General features: G+C 46.6%; 1 protein-coding gene across 4 annotated transcripts in view; it reads right to left on the reverse strand.

Moving 5' to 3' along the window:
• Window positions 1-19,956, reverse strand: part of Aprt (adenine phosphoribosyltransferase) — a 161,056-nt gene that overhangs the window by 56,541 nt on the left and 84,559 nt on the right. For all 4 annotated transcript variants that reach the window (XM_068383843.1, XM_068383845.1, XM_068383856.1 and 1 more), the window contains exon 3: window positions 2,470-2,707. In XM_068383843.1, the coding sequence (XP_068239944.1) occupies window positions 2,470-2,707 (238 nt within the window). The remainder of the gene's footprint in view (window positions 1-2,469; window positions 2,708-19,956) is intronic.

The following is a 19,956-nucleotide window of genomic DNA, read 5'->3' on the forward strand; positions in this document are numbered from 1 at the left end:
AAGGGCGAGCTCCATTATTCCTTTCTACTGAAGGAGAGCAACTCTTCATATGAGCAATTTATAGCGGCTTACTGAAAAGTAGGCTTTCATTTAAGGGCAAGGAGGCTCCACCTATTCCCTGCAGGAAACAGGAAGTCTCATCTTCACCTGGCTTACGAGGCCAGAGTTAGATTCCAGCTTGAACCTTTCACCTGCATACAAGGAGAAAATTGTCATATCACACTCACAATTGTTCGATAGACTGAAATTTCCTTAGGAAGGAGAGCTGCTTCTCAAGGGCCAGGGCATTCCTGTTATGTCACAGTAGGAATGATGAATATTGGAGCAATGCTCACCATCACCTAGCCTATGGCTTACCTCACCAAAATCTAAGGTAACACTTAGCAGGTGGGATCTGTCACTCTCTCCCAAAGCGGAAAATTACTTGATAAAAGTACAAAGGAGCTTATGCCCGAGGACTCCTGTGTGACTAATACTTTTTCTTTTACTTTTGCGAAGAAGTTCTTGAAGAAGAGAAAGTAAGGGAAGGAAGAGGTGCAAGAGGAGGAAGAGAAGAGAGTAAACTCGCTCTCTACATCTCTTCCTTGCTACTATGAGTGGCTCAGGGGTTCCAACTGATCAGGCACCAAAACACTACATCTCTGAGTTTGCTGATACAAGTACAAGAATATTAACAGTTGAAGAGCATCTCCAGGTATTCATCCTCTACTTGCAAAAGTGATCCAACTTCCCTGATCGAAAGAGATCGAGGGATAGACTCCATGTCTCATGGAAAGACTGAGGAGACATTCAGGGTGGTCTCAGCTTAACATTCAGGTAGACACGCTTGTGTAAATCTGAGGAACAAAAGAGGCGATTTGAAATAACTGAAGGCCTGCATGCACTATAAGCTCATCAAGTTACCAAGAGCAAAATGCCTGAAAAGTACTGGTAAGGCTGAGAGGAAATTGGAGTCACACTCCATTTCTGCAATGACTTGTAAAAAGATGATAGAAGACTGGAGAAGGTCATGCAAGACTTTATGTAATTGTATTTGCATTCTAGCTGAATTTCAACCCATTCTGGTTGTTTACATGATATCCTAATTTTTTTATTTTTCTCTCAAAGTAAAAGGTTGTCATGATAGTTATAAATGTTTACTGTACTGTAGTTCCAACCTTGATATTCTTTCAGTTACAGGACAATAGTTTTTCATTAATTTTATTTTACAAAATACGCACTTATTTATAATTTACTTATTTTACTTTTTTAAAAACCTGACCCAGATTTCTCAATCATGTAATAACTTGTAGGCCTAGCATTATTCATAAAGAAAAATCTCACCCAAGGTTCGTTAGCTTGTTGGGTCCCCTTGCCCAGAACCAAAACAGGGGTGGTGTCAAATATTCCTATAGTACAGTATTGCAATTCCTTGGCCATTTATCTAAAGGTGGGTTAGCGGAATCGAGGTCATAACCCGTCAGTAGGTTTCCGTGCTATACCCGGCTACAGACCTTTAATCTTTAGTCTACAGACAGCCTGACAGCCAAAGGCGAGGACTTTCCAGCCTCCAATGGAACTGCGAACAATAGGAGTTCACACAAGCAAACCTGAAAACTCGCTGACGTAGATCCGAAGACTCCGAACCCCTGCAATGTACTCTCACGGGCTAGATCCAGGGGCGTAAGCCCAGGAGGGACAGCAGCAGACGTAAACCGCCCCTAAGAAGATAGAAGCAGTGTAATGCCTCACCCGAGTTTTCTTGGGCGTTACCTAATCCAACTCCAACGAATGTGTTGCTTGCTTCCTCCCCCTCATGACAAAGCCACCATTGTACAGGAAGCCATGACCTACACTCAGCACACTGGGATGAACTGCTATGGCCCTAAACACTGATTAAGTGTATATCTACAGCTGGTTAACCCAACCGGCTGTCTATTCCAACCCATCCCCCAATAACGAGCTCCTTGCTTCCATTCCATTATTAATAACCAATGTTCAGTTCCTTAAAAAATGGAGAGGAATAAGTTTGACAGGATCTGTCTGTATACCCATACATGACTGGCCGAAATAAAAGTGAAGGCTCTCCGACTGAAAGTGGGAAGGGCTCCTTGCCCCAAACCCTCATCAGTTGGATAACCACTTGTTATCCAGCTTTAATGACCAATTCCAGTTTGCACTGAAGTAAACTCCCTGTTGGAGCCCCTGGGCTTATAGCATTATGCTTTTCCAACTAGGGTTGCAGCTTAGCAAGTAATAATAATAATAATAATAATAATCAAAGGACAAGGATTTGTATGATGCAATGGAACAATTATATGTTACAAAGGGGAATGGTATCTACCATCATACAATATTCAAATTTGTCTTGTCTTTTCCCCTTGAATAAATTTTTACAGACAAAAAAAAAATGATAACCTAAAGAGCTAAACTTTGTCTGAAATAAACGATCACATACATTTATAATAATACAAAGGTTGGCATACTAACTGTTCCATATTCCAAGGTGTATGTAACTTGTTTCAACTTCCCAGGCAACTTTCCTTTCTTTCGCATTGGCACAAATGGTTTGTTCAGTGCTAGAGCTAAGGGGGCACCAAGCACAAAACCTCGCGATTCAAGACCCAAAATAACATCAAACTCGGGACAAAGTTTTCGAATCCTTTCTTCCATAAGTTTGATCAAGATCTCAAAGGATGGTGGGTCAGATAAAACTGAAAATATATCCCTGAAAAAAAAAAAATATTCAATAAGGGCTAAAACACTTTCATCTGAAATAAATTCCTAAAATTCATTTTAGATATCCAAGTAAAGTACTACTGTACATTGAAGTACTTTAGAATTGCTTTATACGCTCTTTGAAGGAGTTACGGATACATACCTGCCTAAAGTTTTTATGTACAGTATAACAAAAGGAAATATATAGTACACTTTATTCAAATCATCTGAAAACTATCTTCCTCCATTTAGCTTTCAAATTTTGTTTTATGCCTCTTTCTGTGTTCCTAAAGCTAAAGTCCTTCACGCTTTTTAAAAAGCATTCATTATAAATTAGTACTGTACAATAAAGCTAGAGCTAGGTTTACTTGTATGAATTTTTAACCCTTTAATAACATCTCCCTGAATACTTTGGCACTCAAGTCCCATGGTCTATTTTTAGGTGCATTTCAATTTACTAATCTTTGTAGAAAAATTATAGAAGATAGAACTTTACAACATTTATTATTTTGTAATTGAATAAAAATGGATTTTGAGCGAAGCGAAAAATCACAAATTTCAAGTAATTTGTATTTTTCCTAACAGTACTTATCTCGAACTACTTTCTTAGGAGTATCTGGGATTCTCCTCCCAACCGACCAGAATTTTGTGTAGTTTCCCCTATCTCCGTTTTCTATAGTGGGTCCCTCTGTGGCGGATGGATACTCGCCCTGAGGCGACCCGGGTCAGCAAGAGCGGGGGGTTAGGTCTCGGTCACCAGTAAGCTTTTGATAATTATGGTATCGAACTCCTGCAAGACACTCGGGGAAGGATGGGCGGGCAATAACCCGAAAGTAGTTCAAGGTAAGTACTGTTAGGAAAAATACAAATTACTTAAAATTTGTGATTTGTTCCAACACGGAGTACTTACCTCGAACTACTTTCTTAGGAGACTTATACTTTAGGAGGCAGGGGTAGTCTTACAGACCGAGAGACCTGCCGGATACTAATGATAGAATCTAGATAGGAGGCTAGGTTCTTCTGACCACTAAACGGGATATGAGTCTTGGGGAGAACTACGCAAAAAACTATTTAGTGTCTAAGTAACTCACCTCTGTAAAGATCTCCGGACATGGGCGTCTTCAATGAACGATTCTCACATGGGAGGAGTAAGAGGAAAGGGAATGGACGGGAAGCAGGAATAAGGGGGAAAAGTAAGGAAGGAACTTGTGTCGCTTGGAATTACTTTCCACGGGGTTCCCCGGGGCTTCAACCTAAACCTGTTGGAGCGCGGAAATGACCGGACCAGTGGAGAAGGAGTCCAGAGACTTCCTAGTACAGTCCTTCAGGTAGTGGGCCGTAAACGTGGACTGCCTGGACCATGTACCCGCCTTCAGGATCTGGCCCACCGCCATGTTCTACTCGAAGGCTAGTGACATGCTCAGGCCCCTAATATAATGAGGGCGTGGCTTACCCGGCACCGAGGATCCGTCACTGTCATAGGCTCTCTTTATGACTTGCCGTAACCAGAAGGAGATGGTGTTCCTGGACACTGCCTTCTTTACCGGGCCCGGGGAGACAAACAGACTCTTAATCCCAGGGCGAAGTCTGGCTGTCCTTTCCAGGTATTTCCTAACTGCCCTGACCGGGCATAGCGACAAATCCCTTGGGTTGTCTGATCGTGGAATCGCTGGAATTGAAAAGCCCTCAAACCTAGGGTCCCAGGAGGTGGGGTTCTGTGTCTTGGCAACGAAATCGGGCAAGAACTTGAAACTCAAATCCTTCCATCCTTTCGAGTGCAAAACCTCGTACGACAGCCCATGGAGTTCGCTAACTCGTTTAGCAGAGGCCAGGGCAAGAAGGAAGACAGTCTTGAGGGTGAGGTCTTTGTCAAGGATGTCCCTGAGGGGCTCAAAGGGTGGCCCAGACAGGGTCTTAAGGACTCTGGCAACGTCCCACTGCGGCATCCTAGAGGAACGGGGAGAGCATGATTGCTCAAAGCTCTTGATGAGCATCGAGATCTGCCGGGAATCTCCTAGATCGAGACCCTTGAGGAGAAAGACCTGACCCAAAGCAGCTCGGACACCTTAGATGGCCGGGATAGACATGCCTAAGTCGTCTCTCAGATGGACTAGGAAATCCGCTATCTTATGAATTGAGGCCTCCAGCGGCCTGAGGTTCTGGGAGGCGCACCATTTCGTGAAAGTAGCCCATTTAGCTTGATAAACCGAGACTGAGGACCGTCTCAGATATACCGACATTCTCGTGGCAGTCTTAGACGAGTATCCCTCCTTCCTCAGGAGCCGCTCGATAACCTCCACGCGTGTAGGCGGAGGGACCGAGGGTTTTCGTGAAACTTTTGGAAGTGGGGCTGACAGAGGAGGTCGTCTCTGTCCGGAAGCTGCCAGAGTGAAAGGACCGCTAGTTCCTTTAGGTCTACGAACCACTCTCTCTCCGGCCACCAGGCCGCAACCAAAGTCATCCGCAGGTTCTTCGCTCGTCTGACTCTGTTGAGGACCTGCCCGAGGGTCCCGAAGGGAGGGAAGGCATAAACGTTGAGGTTGTCCCACGAGTGTTGAAAGGCGTTCTTGAACGCTGCTGCTGGGTCTAGCACTGGAGAACAGAACACGGGAAGCTGTGCGTTGAGTTTCGTGGCGAAGAGGTCCATCACTGGCGATCCCTATTTCAGGATGACCGTCTGGGCCACTTCTGGGTGTAGGGACCACTCCGACCCTACTACTTGGCCCATCCTGATGAGGCCGTCGGCTAGGACGTTCCTCTTCCCTGGAATGAACCTGGCTGCGATCTCAATGTGCTCCTTTGCGGCCCATTCCAGGATCTTAGTCGTGAGACCGCACAACTCCTTCGACTTTAGCCCTCCTTGCTTTTCCCATAGGCTACCACCGTGGCGTTGTCGCACATTAACGCCACCGTGCTCCCTCGGAGAAGGTGGACGAATTCTATGCATGCCCTCTAAACCGCCATCAGTTCCAGGATGTTTAGGTGCAAGTTCTTTTCTTCGGGGGACCACTTTCCCTTTGCTGATTCGTCGAGAAGATGGGCTCCCCATCCCTCCTTTGATGCGTCTGTGAAGAGCAGCACCTCCAGACGATCGATCGCAAAGGGCATTCCCTTGAGGGTGTTCGCCCTGTCGCGCCACCATTTCAGGGTTTCCTTCGTCTCCGTGGACACGGTGACTAACTTGTGCGGGGACTCCCCCTGGGACCAGAGTTCTTTTAGGTTCCACTGAACTGCCCTTAGCTTGAGTCTCCCCCGGGGGACTAACTTCTTTAACGACACCAGGTGGCCCACTAACCTCTGCCAGTCTTTGGCTCTCCTTGGAAGGTTTGATAGGAAGGGGAGAATTATTCGGTCCAGATTTTCTAACCTCTCTGAGGAGGGGAAAGCCCTCCCCAACTTGGTTTCTAGAACCATCCCCAGGTAGGTCATCCTGGTGGAGGGTATCAGTTGTGATTTTTCTAGGTTGATGGTGATACCCAAGTCCTTGCAGAACTGTAGAAGCTTCGCGCCTTGCTCCTTCAGTGCTTCCTCTGAGGCTGAAAGCAACAACCAGTCGTCTAGGTAACGGATCAGGCGGATGCCCTGTTCGTGAGCCCAGACTGACACTGTTGTGAAGACCCTCGTGAAGACCTGAGGAGCTGTCGACAGCCCGAAGCATAGGGTCCTGAACTGCAATGACTGGGCACACCACTTCACCCTTAGGAACTTCCTGCTGGCGGGGTGGACAGGGATCTGAAAATACGCATCCTTGAGGTCTAGGGACATCATGAAGTCTCCCTCCCTCAAGGCTGCCATCACCAACTTCGGGGTGTCCATCTTGAAGTCGGTCTTGCATATGAACTTGTTGAGGGCCGAAAGATCTATGACCGGCCTCCAACCACCTGTTGCCTTCTCCACCAGGAAGAGCCTGCTGTAGAACCCCGGGGTGGGGTTCTTGACTAGTTCTAATGCCCCTTTGGCGAGCATGGCCGACACCTCCTCCTGTAATGCCGCCTTCTTCAAGGGGTCCTTGGGAGCCAACCACTCCGCCTGTCGGTCGGGAATTAGAGGGGGCGGGTCCGCCAGGAAGGGAACCCTGTACCCATCCCTCAGGACTGTTACGGTCCGTGGATCTGTTCCGTTGTCCCACCAAGCTTGCCAAGAGTGTTTGAGGCATCCCCCTACCTGAGGCTTCGGCAGGAGTAGGGGGCCTCTCTCTCTACCTTCTCCTGGAGGCACGGCTCAAACGTCCTCTCCTGGAATTTGAGTAGCTAGGCCTAAAGGAGGCCTGCAGAGTCGTGCTTCCCCTACAGGGGGGGGGGGGCTGTGAGGCTTGCCGCCAGGGAGCCAAAGGGGAGTCTCGTCTGGGTTGAGCTGACGAGGAGTGGGGACCGTCTGGAGCAACTCTTCTGTGCGTAGGACGTCTTGTCGCCGGGGGCCTGGACTCTCCTGTCTCTTTGATTTTTCTAACACTCTCTCCATCACTTCCTCCACTGCCTTCAGGGGGAAGACGGAGTCGCCCCACACCGGGGAGTTCCTCGGGCACTTCGCCTCCCTCTCGGGTAGCCTACGGATCAGTTTATTGAGGATAGTGTCTCTCTTACGTAGGACCCAGTTGGCCGTCTGTGTGAGGGACTGGAAGGTGAGGAACTTCATTGCCTTCCCCCCTGAGTGGATCAGTTCTTGAAGTAGTGTTTGATTTTCCGGCACTGAGAGATCATGAGACGACTGGAAACCTACTAGGGTACAGGCCCACCAGTCCAGCCATGATGTGACGTTGACTATGTCCTGGGCCGTGTCCTCCATCATCGCGGCCTCCGCTGGGGAAAAACACACTGGGGCAGAGGAGGCCCTGTCTTCCGCACTGCCCTGGTTAAGCGTGGCTATTGCCGCTTCGACTGCGCGGGGACCCGCGCGCCGCCCGTCCGGGACGTAAAATCACTTCTGCGTCCGTAAGCCTGGAAGAAGGACCCTTGGGCCCTTATGGAGTCCGCTTGACCCGCGACGTATCTGTCGACATGGTCCATTCCCAATTTTACGTCCGGAGCCAGAGGAAGGGTTGGAGATGGCTTTTGTTGGACAGGGTTGTCTACTAACCTGCCCAGACCCGAGAGCCAGACCTGCTCCGTCGAGGGTTTCGGGTCGTCTAGCCTGTGGTGCCGCCTGATCAGCGCCAGCACCTTTCTGTACGAGGAGACGTCATCTGCCGAGCACTCTCCCCCTTCTATTAGTCCTTCCGCGTCGGGCAGCCCGTCGATCACGCGTCGGGCAGCCCGTCGATCACGCGTCGGGCAGCCCGTCGATCACGCGTCGAGCAGCCCGTCGATCACGCGTCGGGCAGCCCGTCGATCACGCGTCGGGCAGCCCGTCGATCACACGTCGGGCAGCCCGTCGATCACACGTCGGGCAGCCCGTCGATCACAGATGGAGCCATATGGGAGGCTAGGTACTCTATCTCCCGCCGTACCAATGGCGCAGGAACTTCCAGCACGGGTGGATCCGCTGAGACAGAGGTAGCCGTCATGGGTCTACTCCCTCCCACGGAGCTCAGTGGGGCCGGGGGCCTACGATGCACTTCCGGTTGCTCAGGGCGCTTGGGTAGAGCTGCCGTGGAACCGGGGATAAGGGCCATGATGCCGGGCCAAAGGAACGGCTCTCTCCACTGGGCCGATGGAGCCGGTGCCTTCGCGGGCATGGGCTTGGCGAAGCCGACTTGTGCTGACGGCTTCGGGCGATGGGCGGACCGACTGGAGGCCCCGTGTCGCGAGGGCAAAGAAGCGGCTCTAGGGAGCCACCCGGATGAGCCTGGAGCGGAGGCTGCCTTGATGAGTTCGCTGCGGGGAATGGTCACACAAACCCACTCATCTCTGAACGAACGCCCTTTCTTGTGTGACAGGACCTCTTCTAATACCCTTGTTCCGGGCGCTCTCAAGGAAAAAATTGACCACCTGACTAAAATCAATGATTGTGGGAGACTTGCAATCTCCACAAACAACCACAAAAATATAAAAGTTGCAAGAGAAGAAAAAGGTATTAGGATTATGGGAACGTAGTGGTGGATCCTTCCCCCACTACTGCACTCGCTGTTACGAATGGTCCCAGAGTATAGCAGTCCTCATAAAGAGTCTCGACACGTTTCAAATAGTGTGGAGTGAACACAGATATTTACTCCTCCAAAAGGTTGTGTCCATAATGCTCTGCCACGATCTATTCTGCTTGAAGGCCACTGAAGTTGTTACAGCACTAACTTCATGCATCTTGACCTTTAAAAACTTGAGGCCAGTCTCACTGTAATGCGTATGAGCCTCTCTTATAAGAGTCTGCTGAAGAATGAAAGGACATTCTTGACATCTGTAACGAGGGCTTCTTGCTCGAGCACCAAAGAGCTTTCGACTTGCCTCGCGACTCTTACATTCTGCCCACATAAAACTTCAGGGCTCTTACTGGACACAGGACTCTCTCCAACTCCTCGCCAACCACCTCCGAAAGATTCGGAATCTCAAAAGCCTTGGGTCAAGGTTGAGAAGAGCGGTCATTCTTGGTGAGGAAGCCTAACTGCAATGAGCAGATAGCTTCGTTATCTCGAAAGCCAACGTTTTTACTAAACGCATGAATTCACTAACTCTTTTAGCTGTCGCAAGACTAAAAAAAATAGAGCTTTTATCGTGAGGTTCTTAAATGAAGAAGAATGCAAGAGCTCAAGTCTATCACTCGTAAGAAACTTCAGGACTATATCTAGAATCGAAGCTAGTGAATCCTGGTTGTTTCGATGTTTCAAACGATTTGAGAAGTACCTGTAGGACTTTATCATTTGAAAATTCCAAGATACTGTGTCTGACTACAGTCGCTAACAGACTCCTGTATCCCTTGATGGAAGAGGATGAACAAATGAGCTTCCTTCGAAGGTACAACAGGGAGACATAAATCTGAGCTGTAAAGATACTGGGAGAAAAGAGTTAACTCTGCACCATTCTCTAAAACCTCCCACTTGGATTGATAAATCCTAATGGTAGAAGTCCTTATTGCCTTGTAAAAGCCCTAGCTGCCTCCTTTGAAAAATCTCTAGCTCCTGTGAGTTTTTGATAGACTGAAGGTAGTTAGGTGAAGAGCTAGGAGACTTGAAAGGTACCTTTCCAAGAGAGGTTGTCTGAGTAATCTACTCTAAAGGAAGGCTTCTAGGAGAGTCCATCATCCATTCCAGTATCTCTGTGAACCATCCTCTTGAGCTGAGGTTGAATTGGAGAGGACGAAGAAAAATCACACAAGGATAGTAGCCTCTAGCTTCTGACTGGCCGGGAAACGAACCCTGGTCCAGGAAAACTAGGATGAACAGTGACATATTAATGGTCACAAAGAAAGATTCAGCCTTCCCAGGGGAAAAAACCCTCCCAAAGAGGAGAGGTTTCCCAATAAACGCATCCACTTTCTCGCAGAACACTTGTGTATCTTTAGAAAAGATTGCAGTTCCGAGACGGCTTGCTCCGTTCTAAGAGGAGACGTAAAAGCCCGAAAAAACTTGACTCTGAATCACCATCCTTAAATAAAGTTTCTTTTGTGATGGTGTCAGAAGATCTAACGGAAGTAGTAACGTTGTGTTTATCAGGATACAGCTCTTTAAGGTCCTGACTTCTGGCATCAAGGAAACCCAGATCACCACCTATGTCGCCGCGTTGTTCTAAGGCTAGACGCTCAATAAAAACTTTCGTGATCAAAGAGATCGGAACTAAGGCGTCCTTGATCTCGACATTCAATTCGACTAGTGTCATCACGAAGTCCGAGGTTCTCATGTTCAATCGCATGCCTCATGCTAGATCTTCGACGTCGAGTGTCCTGAAAGACGTGGCGCCAATTGTCCTGAAAGACGTGGCGCCGATCGTCCTGAAAGACGTGGCGCCGATCGTCCTGTAATACGTGGCGCCGAGCGTCCTGGAAGGTGTGGCGTCGATCGTCCTGTAAGATGATCGGCCGAGAGGTTAACAGAGCAAGACGCCAAACGTCCTGGTGTCAGAAGAGACTTGTCTTGTTGACAGGAAGACCCAATTCTTCTGATAGACTCAACGTTATCTGAAAATCCTTCATGAAGATCGTAAGAATGAGCTCTGAGAAGCCAATCGTCCAGATACAGGTAGGCTCTGATGTCTCTTGAGTGCAGTATTCTGCTACATTTAGCAAAAGTTTCATGAACATTAGAGGGGCGGAGCTGAGACAAAAAAACACGGCCCGAAACTGAGATTCTTCCCCCTTTCCTCCTTGTAAACAAACCTCGGATAAAGTTTGATTGCATAGCCTGCCTCTTTGACTCCTCTCTAGATCTGGGAGAGAGATCTATTGGAGCTAAAACTAAAGGAGGTTTCCCTATAAAAGGAAAATGTAATCCTCCTTCAGAAGATGTACTGTCCAAAGGTCTGCTCCCCTCTTCTCCCAAGATTGCCAGAAGTTGTGTAGTCTGGCTCTACTGCCTGAAGGCGAAAGCAGTCAGACTCTGCTTCGCCCTGTGACCAGGCTGACATGAGTCTTTTTATAGTTCATGATTTCGATGTCTCCATGGAGAACTTTGACTTCTGAACGAAGGCATTGAGAGCAGTTACATCCAGGACTGGACAAAAGCCTCCCTCTCCCAAAAGAGACATATTTGATGTTGCAAAGTCTGTTTGGCAGAAAGGTCTTATCGGAGTAACTAACAAAAGAGGTTTCACTAGGAAAAAGATTTCGCATACATCCTTTAGTAATAGCACGGACCAAAGGTCTGCTCCTCTCCCAGGCTCACCAGAAGTAGTTAAATCTGGCTCCTACTGTTGTCTGTGCAGTTTAGAGAAAAAGTATGCAGAAACTTTGTTGCTGATTAACACACCAAAACCTGTGTCTTTGACCAACTCTTGAGGGAGAAGAGAGAAAGAAAAAAGGGGTGGCCTCAATTCTGACTTCTGATTCAAAGTTATCCTGCCTCATTGCCTGTATTCCTTAAGAGACTCAGCGATCCACCCAGGGGGCTGTAAAAGTCTCTGTGGGGCTGCCACAAGGTCCTCGACCTTAACGTGGCTAGAACTCCACCCTATGTGACATATCTGTTTTTGACGTCACTGTTTTAAGAATGATTTATTGTTAATTTATTCTCATCACTTATTTACCTCCTTATTTCCTTTCCTCACTGGGCTATTTTTTCTCTATTGGAGCCCTTGGGCTTAAAGCATCTTGCTTTTCCAACTAGGGTTGTAGCTTGGCTAGAAATAATAATAATAATAATAATAATCTCGTACCAGATACAAGATCTAGAGGCCAGTTTATTCAGAGGAATAAAGAAAGCTGTCTTTCCTTGGTCCTTCTGAGACTCCAACCAGTCTCCCATCATCCTTAAAGCTCCATTGATGACCACGTGTAAATTCAGAGGGTGGCGAACGTGGAGCAACAAGCACAAAATAATTTGGAAACTAATCATTAAAAACTTTCATGAGTTTCTAAATCAACTGAAGGACGAAAGGACTTAGGATCTTCTTCTGATAATATCAAATAATTCAACGGGAGAAAAGTGATCACCAAGGTCTTCCTCTGGCAAAGATCTTGTAACACGTGGCGCCAATCGTCCTGAAAGACGAGGCGCCGATCGTCCTGAAAGAAGAGGCGCCGATCGTCCTGAAAGAAGAGGCGCCGAGCGTCCTGAAGGACGAGTCGCCGAGCGTCCTGAAAGACGAGGCGCCGAGCGTCCTGAAAGACGAGGCGCCGATCGTCCTGAAAGACGAGGCGCCGATCGTCCTGAAAGACGAGGCACCGATCGACCTGAAAGACGTGGCGCCGATCGACCTGAAAGAGGTGGCGCCGATCGACCTGAAAGAGGTGGCGCCGATCGTCCTGAAAGACGTGGCGCCGATCATCCTGAAAGACGTGGCGCCGATCGTCCTGTAAGACGAGGCGCCGATCGTCCTGAAAGACGTGGCGCCGAGCGTCCTGAAAGACTTAGCGCCGAGCGTTAAAGCAAAATGATCTTCATTACGCCGATCGGCGCGTTCGTTTCAATGAATTCCGATCAGAGGGTTCTCATGGCTGACTGGCGCTCTGGGACAAAAACCGTGTCTATGTTAGTTCGTAAGCATTGTTATTATCAGCGAATATCTATGACTTATAGTCTTGCTATTATCAGCAAATGCGATGCAATGCAAGACACTAACAGCAGTGTTAGTAGCTTAACGTCCAACGCTCTTTGCTTTCCCATGGCAAGGGCGAGTGTTCTTAGGAACGTCAACAGGAACGCTCGAGAGGACGTCTGCTCGTGAGCTAATGCCTCTCGTTTCCTTTTGCCGATCGATGTTCCTTCTCCCAGAGGCTGGGGAGCTTGGAAGAGGTCTAAGGCTAGGAAAACAACGTCCACTGTGCTGAATAAATTCACTGCCCTAGTTTAGCACTGAAACTTGCACTTTTAAACTCTTACACAAAAGACCATAATTAGTCCTGCCCATTGTGAGAGAACTTACTCTTAATTCCTAAGGGTTCCCAAAAATAGTGATTTGTTATGATTAAAAAGAACAGATATAGCAATAACGTATATATATATAAATGTAAAGAACCCTTAAATCTTAAGGGTTCCCAAAAATAGAGATTTGCTACACTTTACAATTGGAACATATACTGTATATGAATATACGACTAATACTAGAATTCCCAATATCGAAAAGAACGCTACCAAGACATGTTGGGACTGCATCGATTGTCACGAGAACTACACAGCGTAAAATTAACAATACGCTAGTTCTATTTAATCTTTGAAAATAAATCGATGATTTAAAGAACGAATACTAAATGGACAAATATTTTCGTAAACATTTTTACATTAAAAGTTAAAAACTTATTGTAAGATAGAATTCCTTTTCATTCTTTACAAGAAAAAGCAAATAAAAGGGATTTTGACGAAGGAAAAATCTATTTCTGGGGAGAGACCTGTGACGGCCGGTGAAAAGGGTCCTTCTTACACTTTTCTAATATAAATCTTCCAAATATACTAGAGAAAGATAAAAGCATGGAATGCAGAGGTTACAACCCTCGCACGAACACCTTGTTGGTGTCGTGTATTTATCAAGGGCGTGTGGAAATCACTATTCACAGGCTGTCTTCCATTTAGATAATCCCTTCATCAAAGGGGAGGGCCGTGACAGGCCCTAGAGAATACAGTTAGGCTACGCCACCGACACCTACTACTCGCGCTCTCCAGGTCATCCTTCTGCAAGAACATATGGCTTGGCAAGGAAAGGGTGGGTCCGTAAAAAATAACTGGGAAGGTTTTCACCGGGCGTCACAGGTCTCTCCCCAGAAATAGATTTTTCCTTTGTCAAAATCCCTTTTCTGGGTCGATCTCTGACGGCTGGTGAAAAAGTACCAGAGAATGCCTTCCAAGCCCAACAAAGTAATAACATAATGTGGAGAATACAATCACCATGTACGACAATAATATAATATAATAATGTAAGAAACGTCCAATTACCAACTAGCCAAATGACATAGGGAGCGTAAGGCTAAATAACTAAGACGACAAGGAATCAACTGAGTGTCAAATCGCAAAAGGCATCAAACCTTACATGTCTAAGCATATCTAAACCTTAAAGGAATGGTAACTACAATAACAGTTAAACCATAGGAATTAAACATGGCAAATATCATAGGGCTAACGAACTACCCAGGAGAGTGACGACGTGGTGTGAGTGGCGGGTAGGAGGGAGAAGAGGAGAGATGGATGAAACGAAGAAGCTGAGATTAATGGAGAGGGAATAGGCTCCCCGCTGCCATCGTCGGGTATTTAAGGGCCTGTAAAATCTTTAGATAGTGGCGTAAGACAACCATAGGGGATTTCCAACCAGTATATTTTTTTTAAAAAAATCATCAAAGTCCCTGTTCTGGAAGTAATTGATGTAGGTATCTACTGTCCGTATCTCATGAGCCTGGGGAAATGATTCCGGATTAGTATGTTTAAAGAAGTAGAGGATTTGTTGCCTGATGTCGTGAATGGAAATAGTACCTCCTTGTTCCCCGATAGCCAAGGGGCCAGACGAGCGGGTGGCAGTTCTAGCTAAACAAGGCCTTGAGAGTAGTGACTGAACACAGAGAAAAGATCCTGGGGAAGAAGAATAATCTTCGGAGGGGAGCACCTATTTTGCGGATCCTCATTTCTTAGCTAGGAAATCATTGTCTGGAGAAAGGAGTTCTTCGGCTGTAGGGAGGAAATCTATGTTTTCCGGGTTCGTGAGAGAGCTGCTAGTTCTGATATTCCATCACCTGAGGCCAAAGCCGTTAAAAATAAAATTTTCCTAAGAAGAGTGATAAGAGCAGGATTCATTGTCCGTGTCCGGCACAAGTTTTGAGGACACCGTTCAGAGACCAGAGTCCTTTTGTGGCCGATCCGAAGGTCAAAGCCTAGCACATGTTTTTGGAATAGATGAGAAATAGGAATCAGCTAGGTTAATGTTAAACCCAACAAGGAAGATCTTCTTCAAAGCTGACTTGATGGTGGTTAAAGTGCTAACTGTTAGGCCTTTGCCAAATAGGAACCTCAAGAAAGAGATGTCTATATTCGGAGACATACGAGTATGGTCTGAACTCTTAGGGAATCTGCTAGTTGTTAACGGCCGAATCATATTGGCGAATTGTCGAGTCCCTTTTGTCTGATTCGATGTAGAGATCGATTTCCGGTTCAATGTTCGCGTCTCTACGAGCTGCAATCTTCCTGTAGTCCACAAAGTCAGGGTTTTGGCTACCCTTGAGCAATCTGACACAGTGAGTTTGGATTACTTGAGTCAGTTTGGGGAACGGAATTCGGAAGGGACGGAGTTTCAACTCGAGGAGGAGAGGAAACCAACTGTTCTTGGCCAGTGAGGTGGTACCAAAACCACTGCCCCCGGAAGGAGCGTAGTTTGTGTAAAAGCCTCATTAGAAGATTCACTGGGGGAAATAAGTAAACCTTCTTCTAATGGTTCCTGAGTATCCACCGGAATGAAATTATGTCTAGAAACCATTCTGACTCGTGGTTCCGTCCTGGCTAGTGAGTCTGCTCTCACATTCTGGACTCCCGCAAGGTGAGTTACTGACAGGATCCAGTTCTTTTCTGTTGGCCAGGCGAAGATAGTGACCAGGATCCGATTCAGGTTGGGTGACTTGGATCTTCCCCTGTTGACGCAGTGTACCACGTCTGTTCTGTCTGACACTACTCTGATGTGGCTCGACTTCGTAGGAGAAAGTCTCTTCAGGGCCAAGAACACTGCCATGTCTTCGAGAACATTGATATGGGTCTGTTTCATGGCGGGTGACCAAGACCCCTGAAACATCTGATGTTCGGAGTAATCCCCCCATCCACTTAGAGGCGTGGCTGTATGGAATGTCTCTTGTGGAGGTGGGAATTGTAGAGGAACCGATTTGGAGAGGTTCTTCGGTTCGGACCATGGGCGTAGTCTCATTTTCAAGACAGAGGGGATCTTTGAGACCTTGTCTCTTAAAGGTACTGTAGCTCTCTTTCTCCAAACTCGATTGATGTCTTTGAATTTTTGTTATTGAAGTGAATTGGAGAAGGCCGATGATACTTTCTAAGGTTCTTCTGAACATCTGTTTGTGTTTGAGAAAATTCTTGTTCTTGGAAGCTATTCCTCTTACCTTTTTGGAAGGGAGAGACAACGTGTGCTTCGAAAGGTGCCACTGAATGTCTAACCATTCTAAGTGGCCTGATGGTTGCAGGCGAGACTTTTGGAGATTGACCCGAAATCACAGGTTGTCGAGGAATCGAAGTACTTCCTTCGTAGCTCTGTTGCCTTCTATGGCCGACCGGGCCCAAATGAGCCAACCGTCCAGATAAGCCATGATCTGTATCTCTTGGTTCCTGAGTTGATCTAACACTGTCTCTCCCAGTTTCGTGAATATCCTGGGATCAATGTTGAGGCTGAAGAGCCTGTCTTGAACGCAAAGGCTTTCCTGCCTAGGCGGAAACCCAGATAAGAAGAGAAGTTTCGAGCTATAGGCACATGATAATAGTCGTCAGTAAGATCGACAGAGGTGGTGACGGCCCCACGGGGGAGTAAGGTCCGTACCTGAGAGATAGTCATCATCCGGAACTTTCCGCAGAGAATGTAAGAGTTTAGCTTTGACAAGTCCCGGTCCACTCTCAATGCCGACAAGCCTTTCTTCGGAATTGTGAACAGGCGGCCTTGGAACTTCGGTGATCGTCCCGTTTGATTGCTTTCTTCTTGAGTAACTCTGTGGTGTACTCTTTCAGGATGGGAGTGGATTTCTGGGAGAGGGTCACTGGTGGAGGAGGAGGACCTTGTGGCTATTTCCACTTCAAACCTTTAGAGATTATGCTATGAGCCCACGAACCGAAGGTCCAATGGTCTTGAAAGTGGTAAAGTCTCTCCCCTACCGGGACTACCTCGTTATGAGGGAGTGAACCTAGGGGGATCCAGATGCATAGCCGTCGAATCAGAGGAAGACTGTGATGTCGAGTGGGTAACTGACTATTGATGGCAGTGACCCCGGTTCGTTTTGTAGAGGGCAACTCTCTGCTTCTTCTTGAAGAAAGCTTGCTTTTGGTCTTCGACCTTCTTTCTGGCAGTAAGGCCCCGCCTTTCCTGCAATTTTGGGTTGCTCTCGTATCATCTTGTAGAACCTTGTTCACCTCCTCCTGAGGGAAGAGGGTTTTACCTCATCAGGAGGAACTATCAGCCTGCTCGATTCCTGTCTGATAGAGGCCTCAGACGGAACGTATTTCCCACAACTAACCCGATCAGACCACCAAACGTGTAGGTCGAATTGGAAGGGCAGAGATTGGTTCTTCCTGATTATCCGAAACAAAGTCTCAGTGGGATAAATCGAGGCTAGGGTCTCCCCGAGGTGGGGTCCGGCTCTTTAAGAGCCGGTATGGCCGAACCTTCTTTGTCAGTTTGAATAGTAAGACCTGTCCATTTATCCATAATAGGCAAGGCAACAATGAGAGCAGCTGTAGATATGGCGTATTCCCCATTGTGTGGGGTGAGCTTGGAATTATCGTACCCCGCAGACCGACAACATCCTGGTCCAGACAGATCGGGCCTGCCCTTTAGGAAATAATACCGTTACCTTCGGTACCTTGTCTAACCTAACCAAGGCATGCTCTTTCAATCGAACGAATCCGTTGAATGGGAATTCTAGTCCCTGAGAGTAAATTCTAGGTCCCCCAGACGGCGGACGTCTATGCCATCCAGAGTTATGGTACCATCTATATATGGAACATGTAAGGCAAATATCTATGTGTTGTTTTTATCGAAGGAGGTTACTTCGATACGCCTGGGGCTGTAGGGGGAGTCATCCAAGTTCCTGAACGGATCCGACTCACCACCATATCTTTGAGCTCCGTCATAGCCCCTTGGCTTTCCCTAGAATGTGTTGCTTTTAGCAGTCACGGTTTTATGCAAGGTAACATGAACATCAGGATCCTTTGAGGGTCCTAGGTTGGTGACGCAGGTAATTGCAAAGCTGAAGGCTCAAAACTCATCCCCACCTACCTGCCCGTCCATGGGGTCGACGTCCAACCTTAGAGAGGACACTCCGAGGAGATAGGGTCCTCTAGATGGAGCATTCCTTCCAAACCTTGATACCCAAGGGCGGAGAGCCTCTCTTGCAGGCCGGAGAGATTCATCATCATCCTGAAAGAAGTGAGGGGATTAGTGATGAAGGAGAAGACCGTTCTCCTCAATAAGCAATGCATACATTAATCTGGATCAAATTAAATCATCGCCAAAGGATATCAAAAGGAAACATATTAGAACCAACTTGCATCATGGGTCCGGAGTTGCGAGGACAGCTCGTAGCAGAGCGTGCATGACTCCGGGAACCATACCATGTAGGCGGACCTTCTGTAAAAGAAAGGGGACATAAGTCTGGATGTTCCTTGAAACTCTGGTTAGTGATCCTATTCACAGGCTGGGATCAGCCGTATAACTAATAAAAATGCCTATATTTATGCATATATTTAATTCTAACTAAGTATAAATATGGATAAATATCCATACAACATCGTGTTCAAATAGAAATAAATTAATTATGCCTATATTTATGCATATATTTAATTCTAACTATGTATAAATATGGATAAATATCCATACAACATCATGTTCAAATAGAAATAAATTTCCACTCAGTACTTGGAACCGAACGCTAGCCCCTTCTAATGAAAAGCCAGGTCGAAACCAACCATGCCATGAGAGGCTATCTACTGTTCCTTGAGACTCTGGTCAGTGAACAGATGAATCAATAGAATACTAATATCCAGTAACCACATAACATGTAACTATAAACCTCATCGGTAAAATAATATTAACCCCAGTTCTGAATGTCTGAGTCAGGGGTGGCCAACCTATGGCCCATGCGCCAACAGTGGCGCATTTCATGATTACAAGTGTCGTACTATACCCCAAAGATAGTAAATTGAATGACTTTTCTTTAAAATTGCTAATTATGTTCATATATTTTCATTAGGACTTTCAAGAATAGCTAATGAATATTACCAGCGCAAATTCAAAGTGTCATTAAAGTAAGTGCAGTTTACTTTGTATTCATGTTAAATCCTTTCCTTTACAGCTAAAACAAAAGATTGGCCACCCGTGGTCTGAGTGATCTCTGTTGCCACCGGAGATCCGGTGACAAAGGTCCATCATAGTGAAAACGTGAACATCAGAGGAAATCTAATATTAACCTCAATTCTGAACGCCTGTACGATATCCGGTTAAGCCGGAGATTCGATGAAAAGGACCGTAATAACGATATTGTGATTATTCATGAAAAAGGGTTCATACCCTGGTTCTGATCGTCTGATTGATCTCTGTTTGTACCGGAGAACCAGTGACAAAGGTCCGTCATCGTGAAATCGTAACCCTCAGCGGTACGATAACATTCCTCAATACTGAATGTCTGTGTTATCTCCAGTGAAGCCGGAGATTCGATGAAAAAAGGGACCGTAATAATGTAATTGTGATCAATCATGACAAAGGCTCGTGTGTAAAAGGCCGCAGCCGGAGTCTGAGTGCCGGATTTGACCGTGCACTCCAAATATCTGACTAATTCACACCTAATGAGTATCCATTATAGCGGAGTATAGCCTCAAGGCGGAGCTAAGGGTGTCGGCATAAAGCGACCCCAAATAATGACTTATACACTAACGTAACCTATTAATAGTGCTAGCTCTATTAACAGTAACCACATCAATAAAACATGAATATCATTAAACGTAATATCATCAACTCGGAGAATAAGAGGAGGCAGGAATAACTAGTGATCGTA

This window comes from Palaemon carinicauda, chromosome 1 (assembly GCF_036898095.1).
Source record: "Palaemon carinicauda isolate YSFRI2023 chromosome 1, ASM3689809v2, whole genome shotgun sequence".
NCBI classification, from domain to species: Eukaryota; Metazoa; Arthropoda; class Malacostraca; order Decapoda; family Palaemonidae; genus Palaemon; species Palaemon carinicauda.